The sequence below is a fragment of the Saccostrea cucullata genome, unplaced genomic scaffold (assembly GCF_032062105.1).
Source record: "Saccostrea cucullata isolate Sc308-1 unplaced genomic scaffold, CSIRO_AGI_Scuc_v1 ctg1329, whole genome shotgun sequence".
Classification (NCBI taxonomy): Eukaryota; Metazoa; Mollusca; class Bivalvia; order Ostreida; family Ostreidae; genus Saccostrea; species Saccostrea cuccullata.
The window spans coordinates 1,152-19,371 of NW_026925650.1; the positions used below are offsets into that span (position 1 = coordinate 1,152).

Below are 18,220 nucleotides of genomic sequence, written 5' to 3' on the forward strand. Positions count from 1 at the left end.
CAATTCCGTTTCATAACAATACAGCATTATAACCACACCCTATTTTATAATAATTAACTTTATTCAGCCACTCACCCACCCCTTCTTTTATAACAATCAAATTCCCTACCCATGTAACCAATCCCTTTTTCACAACAATCGACTCCTCTATCCAACAACTTCCGTTTCATAACACTCAACTCTTTTCTACCAACCAACCCTCCCTGTAATAAATAATCAATTGATACCTCCAGCATTTCTTGACGTTCTCCTAGTAGTGTTTACACGGCTTTCATCACATCGTGAACTATAAGCTTCGTAGTCTGGTAATTACGTAGTTCTGTGACGGTCACCAGGTTCATTTCCAGAATCCCATGGGAGTTCCTCTTCGTCTTCTGTAGATCCGCCCACATCCTCTGCTTTCTGGATGAGAGACTGTATTTTGTGTTCAAATTTTGAACATTTTGTCTGATGAAGCCTTTCTTCCAGAGCTTAGAGAGCTTCAACAATCCTTCTGTTAATACTGCCTCTTAATCCTGATAATAAGTGATATATTGAGAGACAAATTCTTGTATTTTATGTTGCCTAAATGGGGATTTTTTTTTGTTTTACATGTTGTATAGATTATATAAATATGTGCATTAGTTTTGCTTTTTAGCTCACCTGAGCTGAAAGCTCAAGTGAGCTTTTCTGATCACATTTTGTCCGGCGTCCGTCTGTCTGTAAACTTTTCTCATTTTCGACTCCTTCTCAAGAACCGCTGGGCCAATTTCAATCAAACTTGCCACAAAGTATCCTTGGGTGAAGGGGATTCAAACTTGTTGAAATGAAAGGCCACGCCCTCATGAAATGAAAATTTGTTGGCATATTTTAAAAATCTCCTCAAGAACCACTGGACCAGGAAAGATGAAACTTCTGGGGAAACATCCTCAGGTAGTGTAGATTCAAGTTTGTTCAAATCATGACCCCCGGGGGCCAAAATGGCCGACCAAAATTTATAGAAATAAATAGGAAAATTCTTTAAAAATCTTCTTCTCAAGAATGACAAAGCCATAATTCATCATATTTATATAGAAGCATGCTCAGGTAGTGTAGATTCAAATTGTTCAAATCATGACCCCCGGGGGTAGGGCGGGGTCAAAATGGCCAACCAAAGTTTTACATTGAAATATATAGGAAAATTCTTTAAACATCTTCTCAAGAATGACAAAGCTATAATTCATCATATTTATATGGAAGCATGCTAAAGTAGTGTAGATTCAAATTTGTTCAAATCATGACCCCCAGGGGTAGGGCGGGGCCAAAATGGCCGACCAAAGTTTTACATAGAAATATATAGGAACATTCTTGAAAAATCATATTCTAAAAAATAGCAAATCCATACTTTTGGATTAAAACTCTACAAAAAAAACTATTTTCTACTTTTTCCTACCCTTAGTGCTCAGGTGAGAGATGTGGTCCATGGGCCTCTTGATTTAAATATCTTTTGCGTTTGAATTTTTTTTAATGATACAGGACTGAACAATTTAGGTATCAGCGCAGAACATTTTCCCCATTAATTTGTCAATAGACAGAAATTTGTATAGTAGATACATGTATCTTTTTAGAAACGAGAGCTTACTTGTTTTGTTTGTTCATTTTATTGCTTATCTTACTTTAAGATTAAGACTAGTTATGATAATTGTGCAAGTGGTGATCAACTTAAAAATGGCATTGGTTTAGACAAGCACCTACATAAAAATACATGTTTTTTTTAACATGCATTTAAAATTGGGCGGAAGCAACGAACGTTTTAGTAGTATTCCGTGACTATAGTCTATATTTAATCAACAAACCTTTTGATAGCTTGAGATATTCAATCTTGTCCAGGGCTTTCTTTAATTCCCCTTTATCGTCCAGATCAAATTTGGCAAATTGGTCTATAGCACGCTTGATAACTACCGGATCTTTTGACCGAAACTACCTACTTAGTTCAGCCCTCGCTTTTTTCTCTGACGCAGTCTGTCATGATACATGTACATGAAAATACGTTTTAAGTTGAATTGAATTTTTAACCGAAATATAAAACACAGAAAGAGAGAAATAAAACATACAATTATGTAATCTCCTTAGACAGTTAGAACTAATGCTCCATCATAAACCCATTTGATTTCAGTGAAGAAATACATGTAACTCGTAGGTTCGATGTTTTTTTTTCCATCTTGTGCTTCCAGCAAAAAATTAAAAATAACATTTTGAAATTCTTTGTCTTCTTTTTCTTTGTGTTAATCTGCAAGCCAAACTCCCCTTTCTGTGGTATCGCCAGCCCTATGCATTGTTGATTCCCAACCACCCTTTAACGATGACTATCCAATTTGTAATGAACCAGTTTACTTTGTACTTGCAAATATTTTGTCATTATAAACTTTATTTCCGTTTCACGTTTGCTATGAAAGCTTATAACACGTTCATGGTGTGTTTCACAGTGCGGTACGTCAATTTTATAAACCCCAGGACTAGGAAATCGAATGCTGAGTGTCAGCACTCTAAACTGCATCACGGAAGGCATTGGGTCAATGAAGATCCCTCAATACTCAACGGTTCTGTGTACCGAGCATAAGTTTAAATTGAGAGTCTTTCCCGTCTTTATTTTAGTGAAAAAATGTTGAATGAGACTTAAACAATCAACTTATCTATATTATTATAATCCAATGCAAATGGTACCTTTACGCAGGTATAAATATGTCAGGCTTTATGCGGATCATCAGATAAATCTCAACGAGTCGCGAGCCTTTTGCAGAGTTTCAATATCATGATCCGCGCCTGTCAACCTGACGATGCTTGCCTGGCTCTTTTCAAGTTACCGTTATAATGATAAATTTATTATATAAATTATAACTAGCTCAATCTAGAGATCAATTTTCCATCCTAAAACAAAGCATAATGACGCAAGAAAAATAACGTCATCACGTTTTGTCAGTTTCAGAGAGTGGTGATAAATTCAGAAAACCACAGTGTCTTCAAGAAAATGGGATCCAAACTTGGTAAAATTTTGGAAAGATGGGTATATAATAAATATTATTATAATCCAATGTAAATGGTACCTTTACGCAGGTATAAATAATTATATCTTTTTTAGAGAAAAATTATGGCACTTTTTTTTAATAAATCTCATCAAAGTCTTCAAGAGCCTTTTGCAGAGTTTCAATATCATTGGAACGGGCGTTCTCCTGTAATGCTTGCCTGGCTCTTTTTTTCCACCGGATTCTGCAAAAAATTATTACAGTAAACTCTGAACAGATTCTGCAGTATCTATTGAGAAATTGATATTTAAAGCCAATTACCTCGTAGGGCTTCCGTTTTTAGCTCACCTGAGCCGAAGGCTCAAGTGAGCTTTTCTGATCAAAATTTGTCCGTTGTCTGTCGTCGTTGTTGTCGTTGTTGTCGTCGTAAACTTTTCACAATATCATCTTCTTCTCAAGACCCACTGGGCCAATTTCAACCAAACTTAGTACAAAGTTTTTTGGGTGAAGGGGATTCAAGTTTGTTCAAATGAAGGGTCAGCCCCTTTTCCAAGGGGAAATAATTATGAATGAGAGAAAAATTAATGGCATTTTTAAAAAATCTTCTTCTCAAGAACCACTGGGCCAGGAAAGATGAAACTCATGTGGAATCATCCTCAGGTAGTGTAGATTCAAGTTGCAGGCATTCACAAATGGACCACCAGAATCTTTGTCCTTTATGTTAATTTGGAGAGCATATTCTCCTTTTTCAGGCAAATCCACGTTATGGAGGCTGGGGGCAACAATTTAATCACAAATTAACCACCAGATTTAGATAAGATATTTTAAGCTGTCAACTCTCATTTGGCAAAGAAAAATTTCAAAAATTTTAGTTTTAAAATTTTATCATTTTCTATATCTTCATATGGAACTCTTTTTCTAAAGGAGATCAATTTAGTCTAAAAAAAATGGCCACAACCCCCAGCCTCTTTAATGTCCAGCTCCTGACATTTTATTTCATTGAAGAAGGATATGGAGATAACGAAAAGTATTCAATCTCAAAGTCCATAAAACAATACAAAATAAGAGCAGAGCAAACACGGGCCCCCGAAACCTCAGAGGTAGGATCAGGTGTCATGGAGGAGTGAGCATCCCCTGCCGACCGGTCAAACCCGCCGTGTGCTTCGTCATAATCAGGAAATAACGGAAAAAATCCGTCGTCAATTCAGTGTATAATTAATGGACTAACAATTGGTATGATAAATATCAGTCAGCATTTGACTCAATTATAAATTGTATTCGCTGACAAGGTCATTGTATCGACCGTAGAACTTAAGAAATGATGACTTTGAACGAGACTGCTAATATTCTTGTTTCGTCAACTTGCTTGTCAATATTATCATATCTCAAGATTGTTTGAACTAAAACGTTCTTAGTAACGTAAAATGTAATGTTGAAATTCTTTGTCTGTTTGATATTGATGAGGCCTGTTTTGTGACATTCTGCTTTTAGACCCACCTCTTCTGTTTGGGAGTTTGGACCAAATCCAGACTCTGGATTACAAGGGAAAGGTTTCACATAGTTTATATCCTCTATACATTAAAGTCTAAATTCACAAAGAAGCGAACGGTCACCAAAGATTTCCATCTTATATATGCCTTCACTGGGAAACCGAATGCGAAATCACATTGCGTTACCTTCATTGAATATAGCCACGTATCGTTCTAGTTGTATTTCAGTTGAAAGAATTGTCTTCGATTCTTCATGGTTGAAATATAGCTTGTATACGTAAGAACTTTCTTCCTTGCCCACTTTTTGTATTGTTTGGTGAATGGTTTCGCAAGAAGTTGTCATTTTTTGTCTAAAAGGATAACTATTGTAAATAATTTTTTCTGCATCCGTCAGGAAATAATAATCATCAATTGAGCTGATTGTTTGGCCCACGGACTGTTCTTCTTTCTCTCTGGTACCTTCACCTAAATAATAAATCCATTGATAATGTAATTAACTAATTATTGATGTAACGTGTGATTAGGTTTGTCAGTTCATCTTCAATTATATTTCGTACCTTGTGTTTCTACCATTGTCCATGTACCCTTAGAGTGACCAACCACTGCTGAGAAAGCCCAAAGTGGAAACACAAAGCGGCACCCTCCGGCTGCATACACTGCTATCCATGAGTTGTTCAGATAGTCAACATCTCTGTCCCCTACCTCGTAGGATATACTCTTCCCAAGTCCTCGTATACGTATGCATGGGATTTTAGCTGCCCTTGGAGATCAAAGTTTATTAATTCAAACCTTCAATTTCATTCACATGTATGTCTTAAGATTTCTCTTTCAAATTATGTGCTCTGATTAAACTCACCTGCAAAGGCTTATAAATAAGAAATTGTATGAGAGCCTTCTTTGTGCAATTTGTTGTAAAATAATTTGGGGCGAAATGGCATCTTGGTTTCTGATGTCATTTTTCGGTTTCATTCTCTTTGACCCGTTTAAACCGATCCAGGTGAAGACTGCATGCACCTTTTGCACTTTGTTTGTTAGTCCATGATTCAAAGCATGCGCTAAATCATCCATGGTTTGATAATCTTCAACTTTAATCTAAAATAAGATATTTTATATCTTAACTATAAACACCTACATGTATATGAAAATTATGAATACATGCCTATAAAGAATTAATTCAAATGCTATTATTATAATATTACAATGCTTTACTCTTCATTTTGAAATTAAAACAAGAAAAACGTTATATAATAATAAATATAATTTCTACAATGCATTTGTCAGGTGAATTGATGACCTTTTCACATTTTGAACTTTAAAATTGGCTTACTATATTTATGAAAAATGCAGAGTGTGCAATGTTCTATAGTATTTTTATCTAAAATATGCAAATTACCCCCCAGAACCTTTAAATTGCCTTTGAAAATTGAATAAAACATGCAGTATCAGTTATAAATGGGTTAAAATAATCTTATATTATTTTAGTAAAGTAGGATTTAACACAGCCAACTACCCTTTTGACTACTAGTAATTTAGCATATTTAACTCCTTCACGTCGTTCGCCATAGTCCATCAGTCAAACGTTGTCTGTTGTTTTATTTATGTGTAATACATTGTTACCTGTTTGGTTCTATCATCTGCAGAATTTTTATCTTGTTCTGTAAATATATATTTTTTTCTTCTTGGGGCTCGTCATTGGTGGAGGGTATCCAGGTATAATGTCCTCTAAATCATCCTAGAAACATCCTAGAAAACATAAAAATGGGGTTAGAGAACATGAGTACATTAATTAATACATTTCTGTAAGTGTAAAATAATCGAGATTTTGTTGTTGTTGATTTATTCGTGAGGTTAAGAGAAAGGTCCTTGAAACATTTGACTATTATGCAAATTTCGGACAACATTTCACAAATGGTGAGCATAAATACATGTAGTCATTGTATTCTTGATCATTTCTGATACATATGCTTTGTTTTGCTTTGACTGCTTGAATGCATACATATGATACAGATAATTTTGAAAGATAAAACACTAGTAAGAATGATAAAATCATTGACAACTTGGTTTAATTATATATTATTCCTTAATTGATAAAGATAGATAATACTTAGTATTATTAATTGCATAACTTTTGCAAAAACATACAGTGAAAACTGTCTCATCCATGTGCAATCAATAACACATTGAATTTAGGCGTTAAATTTCTTTCCCATTTTACTATTTTCCATGATCCGTGTTCTCGACACCCGTCTATTCCGACACAAAATTCGTCCCCCAGTCCATGGATTAAACAGGTTTCACTGTACAAGTTGATAAAGGATAATACCGAAATAGTTGCTGGTTCTCTTAAATAATCCTCCTCCTCTTCTTTGTTTAGTTCATCATCTTCATCTTTTTTAGGCTCCTCGGGACTCTCCTCTCGTTTGACATCAGGATGATCGCCATGGTCATCGTTGGTTTTTGTTGATTTTGATCCCCCGGAACCCATATGGCTAAATCATTCATTTGAGTAAATCGTTATTTTAAGAATCAAGTTTTCCAAGTACCGAATTTTCAAAACTAAATGAAAGGAAGGGGGATTATTTACTTGTCAGGAACTGATAAAATTTTTCTTATTTTCATCATTCACTTCCTTATCATTTGGTTCTTGTTTACTTTAAATGAAAATGGTCTAACTATCCAGAAAAGGAGTTTCTACATATGCCTTGACATGCAGAACATTTTCATTTAAGATGAAACATGTGGAATTAACGAGCAGTATTCAAGCTCGTAAGTCCATTAAACAATACAAAATTTGAGCAGAGCAAACACATACCTCCAAAAACATTAGAGATGTGATCAGGTGCCATCAAATTTCCTTACCTCTAGTTTTTATTGCCGAAGTATCTGTTTCAAGTTTTCCAGTCTTGTGCCGATAGAACTCATGAAAGACGGAAGTCCAGCGAATACCACATTCAACCAGTGCTTGAATCAGATAACTCAAAACATGGAATTGATATAAACAAGTATGAGGGATAATATTGAATGAATGATTAAGGAGTATTATTTAAATGTGCATTCTGGTGGTATTTTGTATGCCTGTCTTGTAATGTTTCCTCTCCAGTAATCATTTATTGAATTTAAACTTCAGATTTGTTGATTGCGTACTGAGTGGAAGATGTCAACACATAAACAAAGGTACATGTACATGTATATTTAAATAATGATTAAACACAGAGTTACTGATGGCTCATATGATCTCAGCATTCTACAATGCTTCTTGGATTATTTCTTTCTCACTTTTGTTTTACTTACCACGGAGTTATATTTTAGTTAGATTGAAATTCTCGACTGATAAAATTTGAAGATATATTTTGAATAAGGTTTTTAGTTATTATGTCTATTAACCATTAAAATTGCAACTTGAGCAAAAACTGATCCTTTAAACAGGGAATACCCAGGATTCAGGAATACAATATCGAAACAAATTTTATACGTTACATTCATGAAGGCATTGATTAACAGATTTTTTTATTACTAACAATAAATCAATTTATCTCAAATAAAAATGTTTAAAATTCATGTTCACTGATGCCAGTAGTAAATTATTCGTCTTTCTAAATGGTCTGATAGTATTTTAGTTTTTTATTTATTTTTTAACGTCCCTCTCCGGCACTTTTCACACTTACTGAGAAGCCATCATTTGCCAGTTCAAATCTTAGAACTATATTCGGCACGTAGAACCTTTCTGTGAGGGATCTACATGTATTTCGTGCCAGCACTTACTTGCGGGACACGAGACCCCAGTCTATACGCTCCATTCCAAAGGACTGCTTTCCATGTCCAATTGGATTAAAGGATCTACTTCTTACCCCGCTACTCTAGAATAAACGTCCTTCATGTAAGAAATGAGCCACGCCGTCGACCCACATTAGTTTTTGTGTTGGGCTCAGTGTAGAACATTTTCTTCTAGTATCTGCTAACATTTTTAGTACGTGTGTAATTAAATATTTTTGGAAGCAAAATGAAAAGTGCATTCAATAAATAATCTAACTGCATTGGTTTTTATCATTTATTTTCGAATAAAAAAGTAACAGTACTAAATACAATATAATTTAGTGACCATGAATTGATAAGTATAATAAATATACAAACGATCAGGACTTCATCATTTCATCAAAGCTACGTGTATCTTGATTATGATAAATGGTTCAAGTATGCAATACTTTTCTGAATCTTTTTAAGCACAAAACTAATATTCATTGAAACACCTTTCAGTTTTTCTAACATTAGACATTTGAAATTATGAGACAAAAGAATCCCGAAAGAATATTTATGAATTCTAAAAAAAAAACTTTTTATTCTTAAAATTTTCATTATAATTTTTTTTTTCAACAAAAGATGTTGATAACGAATAGTGATCACATAAATTCTGTAAATCATACAAAATGTGAACAATATAAATTCAAATGGGAAAAACATATAATCTCATTTAAATACAAAAAAGAATGGAGCGCCAAATTAACATATATTCAAATATTTGTACCTATCTTCAAATGAATTGAAGATAGGTACAATTGAATTAAAGATAGGAGCAATTCAATTAAAGATAGGTACAATTCAATTGAAGATAGGTATAAATAATTATACGTATCTTTAAATAATTATACCTAGGTACAAATGAATTATCCCTATCTTTAATGGAATTATACCTATCTTTAATTCAATTAAAGATAGATTCAATTGAATTATACCTATCTCTTATTCATTTGAAGATAGGTATAATTGATTTAAAGATAGGTACAATTGATTTGAAGAAAGGTTTAATTGATTTGAAGATAGGTTTAATTAAGACATATCCACAAATGATTTGAAGATAGGTACAATTCGTTTTATGTTGTTGGTAAATAATAAACGCTCCCTTGGAGACAATATGGAGTATGGAAGGAAACACACAGAACCTACAGAGCGACGACAACAAGGATGAAAGGAGAAATAAAGGTTAATTCAAAATGCCAAAAGGGCATCATATACTTATAAAAATACACATGTATATCATGTAGGTATATCTTGTATTGCAGCCATATGAAGATGCCGATTTAAAGCTGAGACGTATCGGAAATGACGTATGATAAAGGGAGTAGTTGATATTGCCAATGTCTTAGTAATTAAAGATTCAATTCAATTGTACCTATCTTTAAATCAATTATACCTATCTTCAATTCATTGCATTTGTACCTATCTTCAAATCAATTGTACCTATCTTCAAATGAATTAAAGATAAGTTTAATTGAATTGTACCTATCTCTAATTCATTTGAAGATAGGTATAATTGATTTTCAGATAGGTGCAATTCATTTGAAGATAGGTACAATTCAATTGAAGATAGGTACAATTCAATTGAAGATAGGTACAATTATTTAAAGATAGGTACAGATATTTGAATATATGTTAATTTGGCGTTCCATAAAAAAGGTAGATTCAGGTGCAAAGGAGGAGTAAGCATTCCTTATGGACCTGTCAGTTGTCATAAACTAGCATTCTATATATCACTCTTAAAACGAAATAACTTTCAATAAACTATCTCCTCCTATATTTTCATTTAATCCTAATTGTTAGGTAAAGAGAATACTAGTACAACGTACATTCCATGCTATTTAAGATCAAAGTATATGTGCCTTGCGAAGCTTTTCTATACACTTTTTAGCATAATGTAGTGTACAGTGTAAATGACTTTGCTAATGAATATATTATTGTTTTGGTTTCCTGAACCTCTCAATCTCTCGGAGAATTCTCGGATTTTCTAACTTCTTCAATAACACCTGTGACCTGAAATCATTGAAAAAAAATCTAAAAGTGATAGTATTTTTTTTAATTAATTGCCAAAACAGATGAACGAGATCATTATACATCGATAAAGACAAAGAATGCGAAAAAGTCTTCGTTACCCATTTGTAGAACGTTCCTAGGCCTGCACTGAAAGCTTGTATCCTCTCCTCGTCATACGGTTGGAGTATTTGAGAGGCCTGATTAACCATGTTCTCAGTCACGTTGACAGTGTCGAACAGATGCACGCGCCTTAAAAGTCCTTCTTTTCCTGTCTTGCGCATCAACGCTTGTATCTGTTCCCACTCCTAATAACCAATTCATGTATAACTTAGGATAAAAAAAATACATTAACATGAATAGGATCTGAGTAAATAAACATAGAATATCACACTGCTGGTTTGATCTCGGCCCTGGTATCAGCCCGAGCGGGTGTTATATGCCCGAGGAGCGCGGGACGAGACCATCCGAGCGCATGTTCCAGTAATGAGATCAAAACAGTGGTGTGATTTTGTTTTTATCATATATCTAAAACCAAAGAAAAGAATAAACATTTGATATTTTTTATTAAAATGTTTATATAATTTTGTCGTAATAATAGTTATCTTTTTTTTCAATGTTCCCGAAGATGTTGCTTGACAGTGAATAATCATATATAGAGTAAGATTTGCCTGATTTAGTCATAAAAAAGAATAGTCCTGGTATTTTGAAACATTTCATTTTGAAGCAAATTAGATAATTAAGATTTAAAAGGTCCCAAAATTAAAATATTCTTCTTTCACTTCTTTCTGTATCGAACCAAGGTTACAACTCTTACGAACCGTTACAACTTGTAAGTCTCAGATTTATGGTAACTGTCTGTTTTGTTTACGATATATCGGTATATTAAATTAAAGGTGACACATTAATTTACATGAAAACTTGTTACCGGTATTGCCTTACTTTCAAAGCAAATAAACGTCAATTTTTTTTTTTTCAAAACATGATTTGTTGTGTCCTAGAAGTAAACAAGAGTTACCTCTCTTACGTTTCAAATGCTTTCATTTGGCGCACTTTTTTAAAAACTTTAAAATTTTTCAAAATTATAGTATTAATAAATTATTTTTAAAGATTCTGGTTAAAGATTTCGATATATAAAGTTTCAGAGATTTCAGCCCTGAGGGCGAGACAGTTCCACTTCCCAGGTGCTGTCTCGCCAAGTTTAAAACGCCTGTATCAAGGCTGGTACACTACTAGTATATGATATATGTATAAATGACATTTGTATTAACCTCGACACGCCTTTCCTCCTCCCCTAGAAGGATGTATGTTGCTTTCATGACGTCATAAGCCATAGGTTTAGGGTGTTTATAATTGTGAATTTCAGATATAGTTAGCTGTTGCATTGTTAGAACCTCGTGAGCAAGACTCTTGTGCCTCCGAAGCTGTGATAACAAATCCTCTGCTTGCTCAATCAGTTCCTGAAGATCAGATTCGTACTTGGACGATTTCGCATTTCCTATTGCTTCTTCTAGCTTCTCACCATGCCTTCTTGCCATTGCATCTTTCAGTTCTGGTGATATAAAACATGCACATATACGCTTTTGCTTTTAAAATTGAAAATATTTCCGAAATATCATAGATTGATTTTTTTTATACTAGCACTATTTTAAATCATTTTGAATTCTAGTAGTATCTGCCAAATGTACATGTATTTACTTCCCCGTCTAGCCCCTTACCTACTAAACCATTACAGTAGCTCATATCAAATAATTCTGTAATTTTGGTATTTGTATACCTTTACGCAGGCTTAGATATGTCAATCTCTCTACTGCCTTTTTGCGATCTCCTTTGTCTTCCAGATCAATCTTATCGAAGTCATCAAGCGCTTTTTTGAGAGCATTTATATTATAAGAAGAGGTTTTATCTTGCAATGCTTTCCTAGTTCTTTTTTCGATCGCATTCTGTAAAAGAGAACAATGGCTTGAAAATGATCATACAATATTCTTCAAACTATATTAAGAATTAAAGGAGAATCACGTACCTCGTCAAGCTTCCGTTGCTTGTTCATGTTCTCCGAGGTCAGAAGATAATTACAGACATTCTTGAATGGACCATCTGAATCTTTATCCTTTGTGTTAATCTGGAGAGCATATTCTCCTTTTTTAGGCAAATCCACATTAATGTCCAGCTCTTGACCTTTGATCCTATGGTTAACATGTTTATTCAAGGTTTCTTTTTCCATATTATTGTGTATCAGGATTGCTTGGACTAGCACATTCTTAATCATCTTGAATTTCATATTGACATTCTTAGTTTTTTTTGTATTGATGAAGCCAGTTGTATGAGACTGTGCTTGGAGACCAGCTTCTTTTGTAAGAGAGTTTGGACCAAACCCAGACTCTGGATTACAGGGGAAAGGTTTCACATCATTAACATCCTCGTCACATTCAAGTCTGAATTCACATAGCCAGGAGCCGTCACCATAGATCTCCATCTTATATATGCCTTCACTGGGAAACCGAATTCGAAATCTCATAGCATGCCCTTCGTTGAATATGGCTACGTATCGCTCTAGCTGTATTTCAGAAGAAAGAGTTGTCTTTGATTCTTCGTGGTTAAAGTACAGCATATATTTGTATGAACATTCCTCCTTGTCTAATTTCTTTATCCCGATATCGCATACACCGCCAACCGATGTATAGATACATTTAGTCGGGGTTGTAATTTTATAGTGATTCTTGAAATAGTCTGGTCTGCAATATGCGATTTCTATGAATTTCTTTTTAGTGAATGGACGAGTAAGAAGCTGCCATTTTGAGTCATTGGGGAAGCATCTATAGATGAACTCTTCTGCATCCGTAAGGAAGTAATAGTCGTCTTTATGGCGGATCGTTAAACCTGATGATTTTTCTTCTTTTTCTCTTGCACCTTTCCCTAAACCATTCAATTAAACACAATAAATAGACTATATAATGGATTTCTTTTTAAAAAAAACTATCGATAAAATAAAAACATTTGTAGGGAAATTCAGTGTAATGTACAAATAATCACATTTATACATTTTAAAATCAATTTTATACCTTGTGTTTCTACTAGCGTCCATGTTCCCTTAGAGTGACCAACCACTGCTGAGAAAGCCCAACTCGGAAACACGAAGTGCCATCCTCTGGCTACATACACAGCTGTCCATGAGCTGTTCAAATTGTCAACATTTCTGTCACCTACCTCGTAGTTTTGACCCTTCGAAAGTCCCCGAATAAGTACGCATGGGATTTTTGCAGCCCTAAGAAATTGAAAGTTATACCATCAAATTAAGTTCATTGGCATAATGCTGTATATACATGTTCAATTTTTCAATTTTCTTTTGTTCTCTTACAACTCACCTACAAAGGCTAATGAATAAGAAATTGAACGATAGCTTTCTTTGAATAACTTTTTGCACAATGGTCTGCGCTGAAGTGGCATCTTGACTTTGTGTAGATTTGTTGCCACTTGACCCCTGTAAACCAATCCAGATGAAAATTGCCCGCACTTTTTGCACGTCATTTTTTAATCCTTCCGTCAGAGCACGTGCTACGTCCTCAAGGGTCTGATAATCCTCTACCTTTATCTAAACAGAAAGAGTTTTCATACACACCACTGTACAAATGCAAGATACACTTAAAGTGTTTTTGGAAAACGAATTAAATATCCATGTTCCCCATTACAGAACAAAAACACCTGGAACTAACCTTTTATCTATTGATTTCGATGAAAAGTTTGGCAGTTATTCATTAAATTATAATTTTAAAAATATTTTCTTAAAACTTGACAATTTTCTTAGGAAATTAATTTTATTAATTTTATTGTTTAAAGATCAAAACTACCTGATCTGCCCTTGCATCTGCAGTATTTTTATCCTGTTCTGTAAATATATGTTCCTTTCTGTTAGGACTTGGCCTTGGTGGAGGGTAACCCACTATAATGTCCTCTAAGTCTACCTTTAAAATGTACAGAAATGTAGATGAAAGGCGAGGAAAAACAGAATATAGTGTTAATGAAAACATTTTCTTTTTTGTTCACGAAAATGTTCTACATTCTATAGAAAAAGTCATTTTCCTTGGAGGTGAATTAAAAGTGTTGTTTTAAAAAGCATTAACTAGCACATTACATGTTAGGAAAAAGATCATTCTTGAGGCTTCTGAGTATGTTTTGCACTTTTATGCCGTATCTTGCATTAAAAATTGAGTAAAAAAATAAAGAATTAAAAAATTCTACATTCACAAGATATTTCCCCCTTGTAATACATATTGTGAACCCTACCAAAAAAGATTTAAACATGATGGTTTAGTGGTTTTTTAGAAGAAGATTTTAAAAGATTTTTCTTATATATGTTGTTTTAAGAAGCAAACTTGCACATTACGTGATCATCTTGAGGAGGCTTTTGGGTATGTTTTGCACTCCTTTAATGCCGTAATATCTTGCAATGCATTCATTAAAAATTGTGTAAAAAAAATAAACAATTAAAAAATAAATCCATTAATGACCATTCGATAAAAAATTACATTTTTGAATCTGAAACAAATAAATATCACTGAGAGGTTATTTTTTAATTAATAATGTTAGAGTCTTACAAATCCCATACTATATTATTAACATGTTAAATGGTAATAACAAACAAAATAATTCTTTTAATAAAAGTGACAATTAAGATAATTGTAAAATCAACTATTTGGTTAAAAAAAACTTACAGTTAAATTAAGATACAAATATTTATTAAATAATAGATGAACTGAAATATTGACCATCATTTTTGAACCCACATCCAAGTACTTGTTCACCTTTGGTTGTGTTTAATTTAATGATTATACCTGTTAAGCTAATTAGAAGTGTGCTTATTTATTCATTAAGTTTTTAATACTCCTTATACATTTATAGCATTATCTGTTAATTAGATATTAGTTTACATAAAACATCTAGAAGAAATTTTCAATAAATCATTTATTTAAAAAACAAAAACAACAGAGAAGCTAACATCAGATATTGAACAAATCTACAACATTGAAACTGATCCGCTTTCCATTGGTAAACGTCTGACCATAATACTGAATCCAAAATCCAAAAATATTTACAGTTGAAAGTTAATTTATAGGTATAAATTATGTGGTGATACGTTTTGTGTTTTCCTCTTATAAAATGTAATATGTAATGTAATTAATTACTTTAACAAAGTAATTGTAATTTAATTAATTACTTTTCTAAATGAGAAATGGTAATTGTAATTTTAATGATTTCGTAATGTAATGCATTCACAAAGTAATTGTGTTGGATTCCCCATTGTGGCCCCGCCCTACCCAAGGGGATCCTGATTTGAACAATTTAGTTCTACCTACCCCAGGTGCTTCCACTAAGTTTCAATCTGACCCAGTGTTCTTGAGAAAAGATTTACAAAGATTTTTCCTAATATTTCTATGTAAAACTTTGATTCCCCATGAAAGATCATGATTTAAACAATTTCTGAAACACAGGGTGCTTCCACATAAGTTTCAGCTTTTCTGGCCCAGTGGTTCTTGAGAAGAAGATTTTTCCTATATATTTCTATGTAAAACTTTGATTCCCCATTGTGCCCCGCCCTAGCCCCGGGGGTCATTTTTTTAAAAATATTACCCCAGGATGCTTTTCATAAGTTTCAGCTTTTCTTGGTTCAGATTTTCAAAGTTTTTTCCTATATATTTCGATGTAAAACTTTGATTCCCCATTGAGGCCCCACCCATCCCCCGGGGGTCATGATTTGAACAATTGAGAATCTGCACTACCCCAGGGTGCTTCTACATAAGTTTCAACTTTTCTGGCTCAGTGGTTCTTGAGAAGACGATTTTCAAAGATTTTTCCTATATATTTCGATGTAAAACTTTGTAAATATACTTTTTAAGTTTCAACTTTTTGGCTCAGTGGTTCTTGAGAAGAAATTTTTAAAGATTTTTCCTATATATTTCTATATAAAAGTTTGATTCCCCATTGTGGCCCCGCCCTTTCTAAGAAATGATTTGAACAATTGAGAATTTGCACTACCCCAATTCTTCAGGCTTCTGAATACGTTTTGCACTTTTCAAACGAAATCTTGCATAAGTTTGGTCAAAATTGAGTAAAAAAATAAACGCTTGAGCCTTCGGCTCAGGTATAAAAAAATTTGAATCCATAGCACCCGGTACTTTCATATGCATACACTCTTCTTTTGAATAACCCAAAAAGTGACTGAAAGATCAACTTTTAGGTCTAAAAACACGATATTAATTAAATAATTGATGTAGATTAAGTTGCTATGCAAACATATACAAGTTTCTAATAATTTACCCAGTCGGTCTCTGGTTCTTTGAGATCCTCTTCCTCCTCCTCTTCTTCCTGAGGTTTGCTGTCGACCCTTTCCTCTCCTTTTGGTTTCTCTTGGTAATTTCGAGTGTCATGCACTCCTCTTATTACCCTTTCCTCTCTTTCTGGTTTCTCTTGATTCTCCCTGTCATCATCTACCTGTAAAATGTACAGAAATGTAAATGAAAGGCGAGACGAGGAAGAACAGAATATAGAGTTAATGAAAACGTTTTCTGGATTGTTCACAAAAATATTCTACATTCCACAAGATAAAAAAGTCGTTTTCCTTGGAGGTGAATTAAAAGTGGTGTTTAACGAAACATTAACTAGCACAATACGTGTTGGGAAACGATCATTATTCAGGCTTCTGAATACGTTTTGCACTTTTCAAGCCGGATCTTGCATTAAAAATCGAGTAAAAAAATAAACACTTGAGTATTAAAATCCCGATGACATTCGATAAAATAGTACTCCCTTTTATCCATACTTCCCGGTAATTTCATGTGCATGCACTCCTCTTATTAATAAACCATATTTAAAATTGACCGAAACATCAACTACTACTAAAACACGATAATTATTATATAATAGGTGTAGCTTCAGTTGCTATGCAAACAAACAAGTTTCTGATAATTTACCGGGTCGGTCTCTGGTTCTCTGAGAAAATCCTCCTCCTTCTCCTCCTCCTCCTCCTCTTCCTTGGGTTTGCTGTCGATCCTTTCCGTATCTTTTGGTTTCTCTTGACTCTCCCTGTCATCGTCGTTTATTGTCGACGTTGATCCTTCATAATTTACCGGGTCGGTCTCTGGTTCTCTGAAAGAATCCGCCTCCTTCACCTCCTCTTCCTCTTCCTTGGGTTTGCTGTCGACCCTTGCCGTATCTTTTGGTTTCTCTTGACTCTCCCTGTCATCGTCGTTTATTGTCGACGTTGATCCTTCATAATTTACCGGGTCGGTCTCTGGTTCTCTGATATAATCCTCCTCCTCCTCTTCCTGGGGTTTGCTGTTGACCCTTTCCGTTCCTTTTTGTTTCTCTTGACTCTCCCTGTCATCGTCGGTTTTTGTGGACGTTGATCTTGACTCTTGACTTTCCCTGTAATAGTCGGTTTGTGTCGACGTTGATCCTCCACAACCCATGTGGCTGTATCCTTAATACACTTAATTCTTCACAGAATAAAATAAATAGAGATAGCAAAAAGTATTCGAGCTCAGAAGTCCATTAAACAATACAACATTTGAGAAGGGCAAACATGGATTTCCGATACACTTAAAAAAAGAGTTGTAAAATTTTAAAGAAAAAAACTTTGCTTGTATTGGAAGGAATAATCAGATTTCTTGTTTTTACCGCCCACCCACTTGTGGAGAAAAAAATGTTGTCTTACAGAAGAATTGGTTTAAATATTGAGAAGACTCCATCTAGACACTGAATTTTTTTTTAACTATAGTTTCAAAAACCTTCCAATATCAAAGATAAATTTTGACGAGAGAAAAAAATCTCACCTGGCCTGTGATGTTTACTTCAGGAGAAGGGACGGTTTCCAACCATCCATATACGTAATATTTGTTTGAAGCACAGAGTACAAGTACCGAATGATGACCAAGAGGAAAAAGGACTATT

The 18,220-nt window shown here is 34.0% G+C and overlaps 2 protein-coding genes and 1 pseudogene across 2 annotated transcripts; all 3 read right to left on the reverse strand.

Moving 5' to 3' along the window:
• Positions 1-3,661: 3,661 nt before the first annotated feature.
• Positions 3,662-6,956, reverse strand: LOC134269478 (hillarin-like; annotated as a pseudogene).
• Positions 6,957-9,819: 2,863 nt separating this feature from the next.
• On the reverse strand, positions 9,820-13,598 carry LOC134269479 (lim and transglutaminase domain protein ltd-1-like). Its single transcript, XM_062751679.1, has 7 exons — positions 13,588-13,598; positions 13,336-13,538; positions 12,297-13,189; positions 12,051-12,216; positions 11,545-11,825; positions 10,396-10,581; positions 9,820-10,276 (listed from the first exon to the last, which is right to left on the reverse strand). The coding sequence occupies exons 1-7, from the start codon at positions 13,596-13,598 to the stop codon at positions 10,223-10,225; spliced, it is 1,794 nt and encodes a 597-aa protein (XP_062607663.1). The 3' UTR covers positions 9,820-10,222.
• Positions 13,599-16,576: 2,978 nt separating this feature from the next.
• Positions 16,577-17,739, reverse strand: LOC134269480 (cilia- and flagella-associated protein 251-like). The gene is made up of 2 exons (XM_062751680.1): positions 17,242-17,739; positions 16,577-16,762 (listed from the first exon to the last, which is right to left on the reverse strand). The coding sequence occupies exons 1-2, from the start codon at positions 17,737-17,739 to the stop codon at positions 16,577-16,579; spliced, it is 684 nt and encodes a 227-aa protein (XP_062607664.1).
• Between the last annotated feature and the right edge of the window lie 481 nt (positions 17,740-18,220).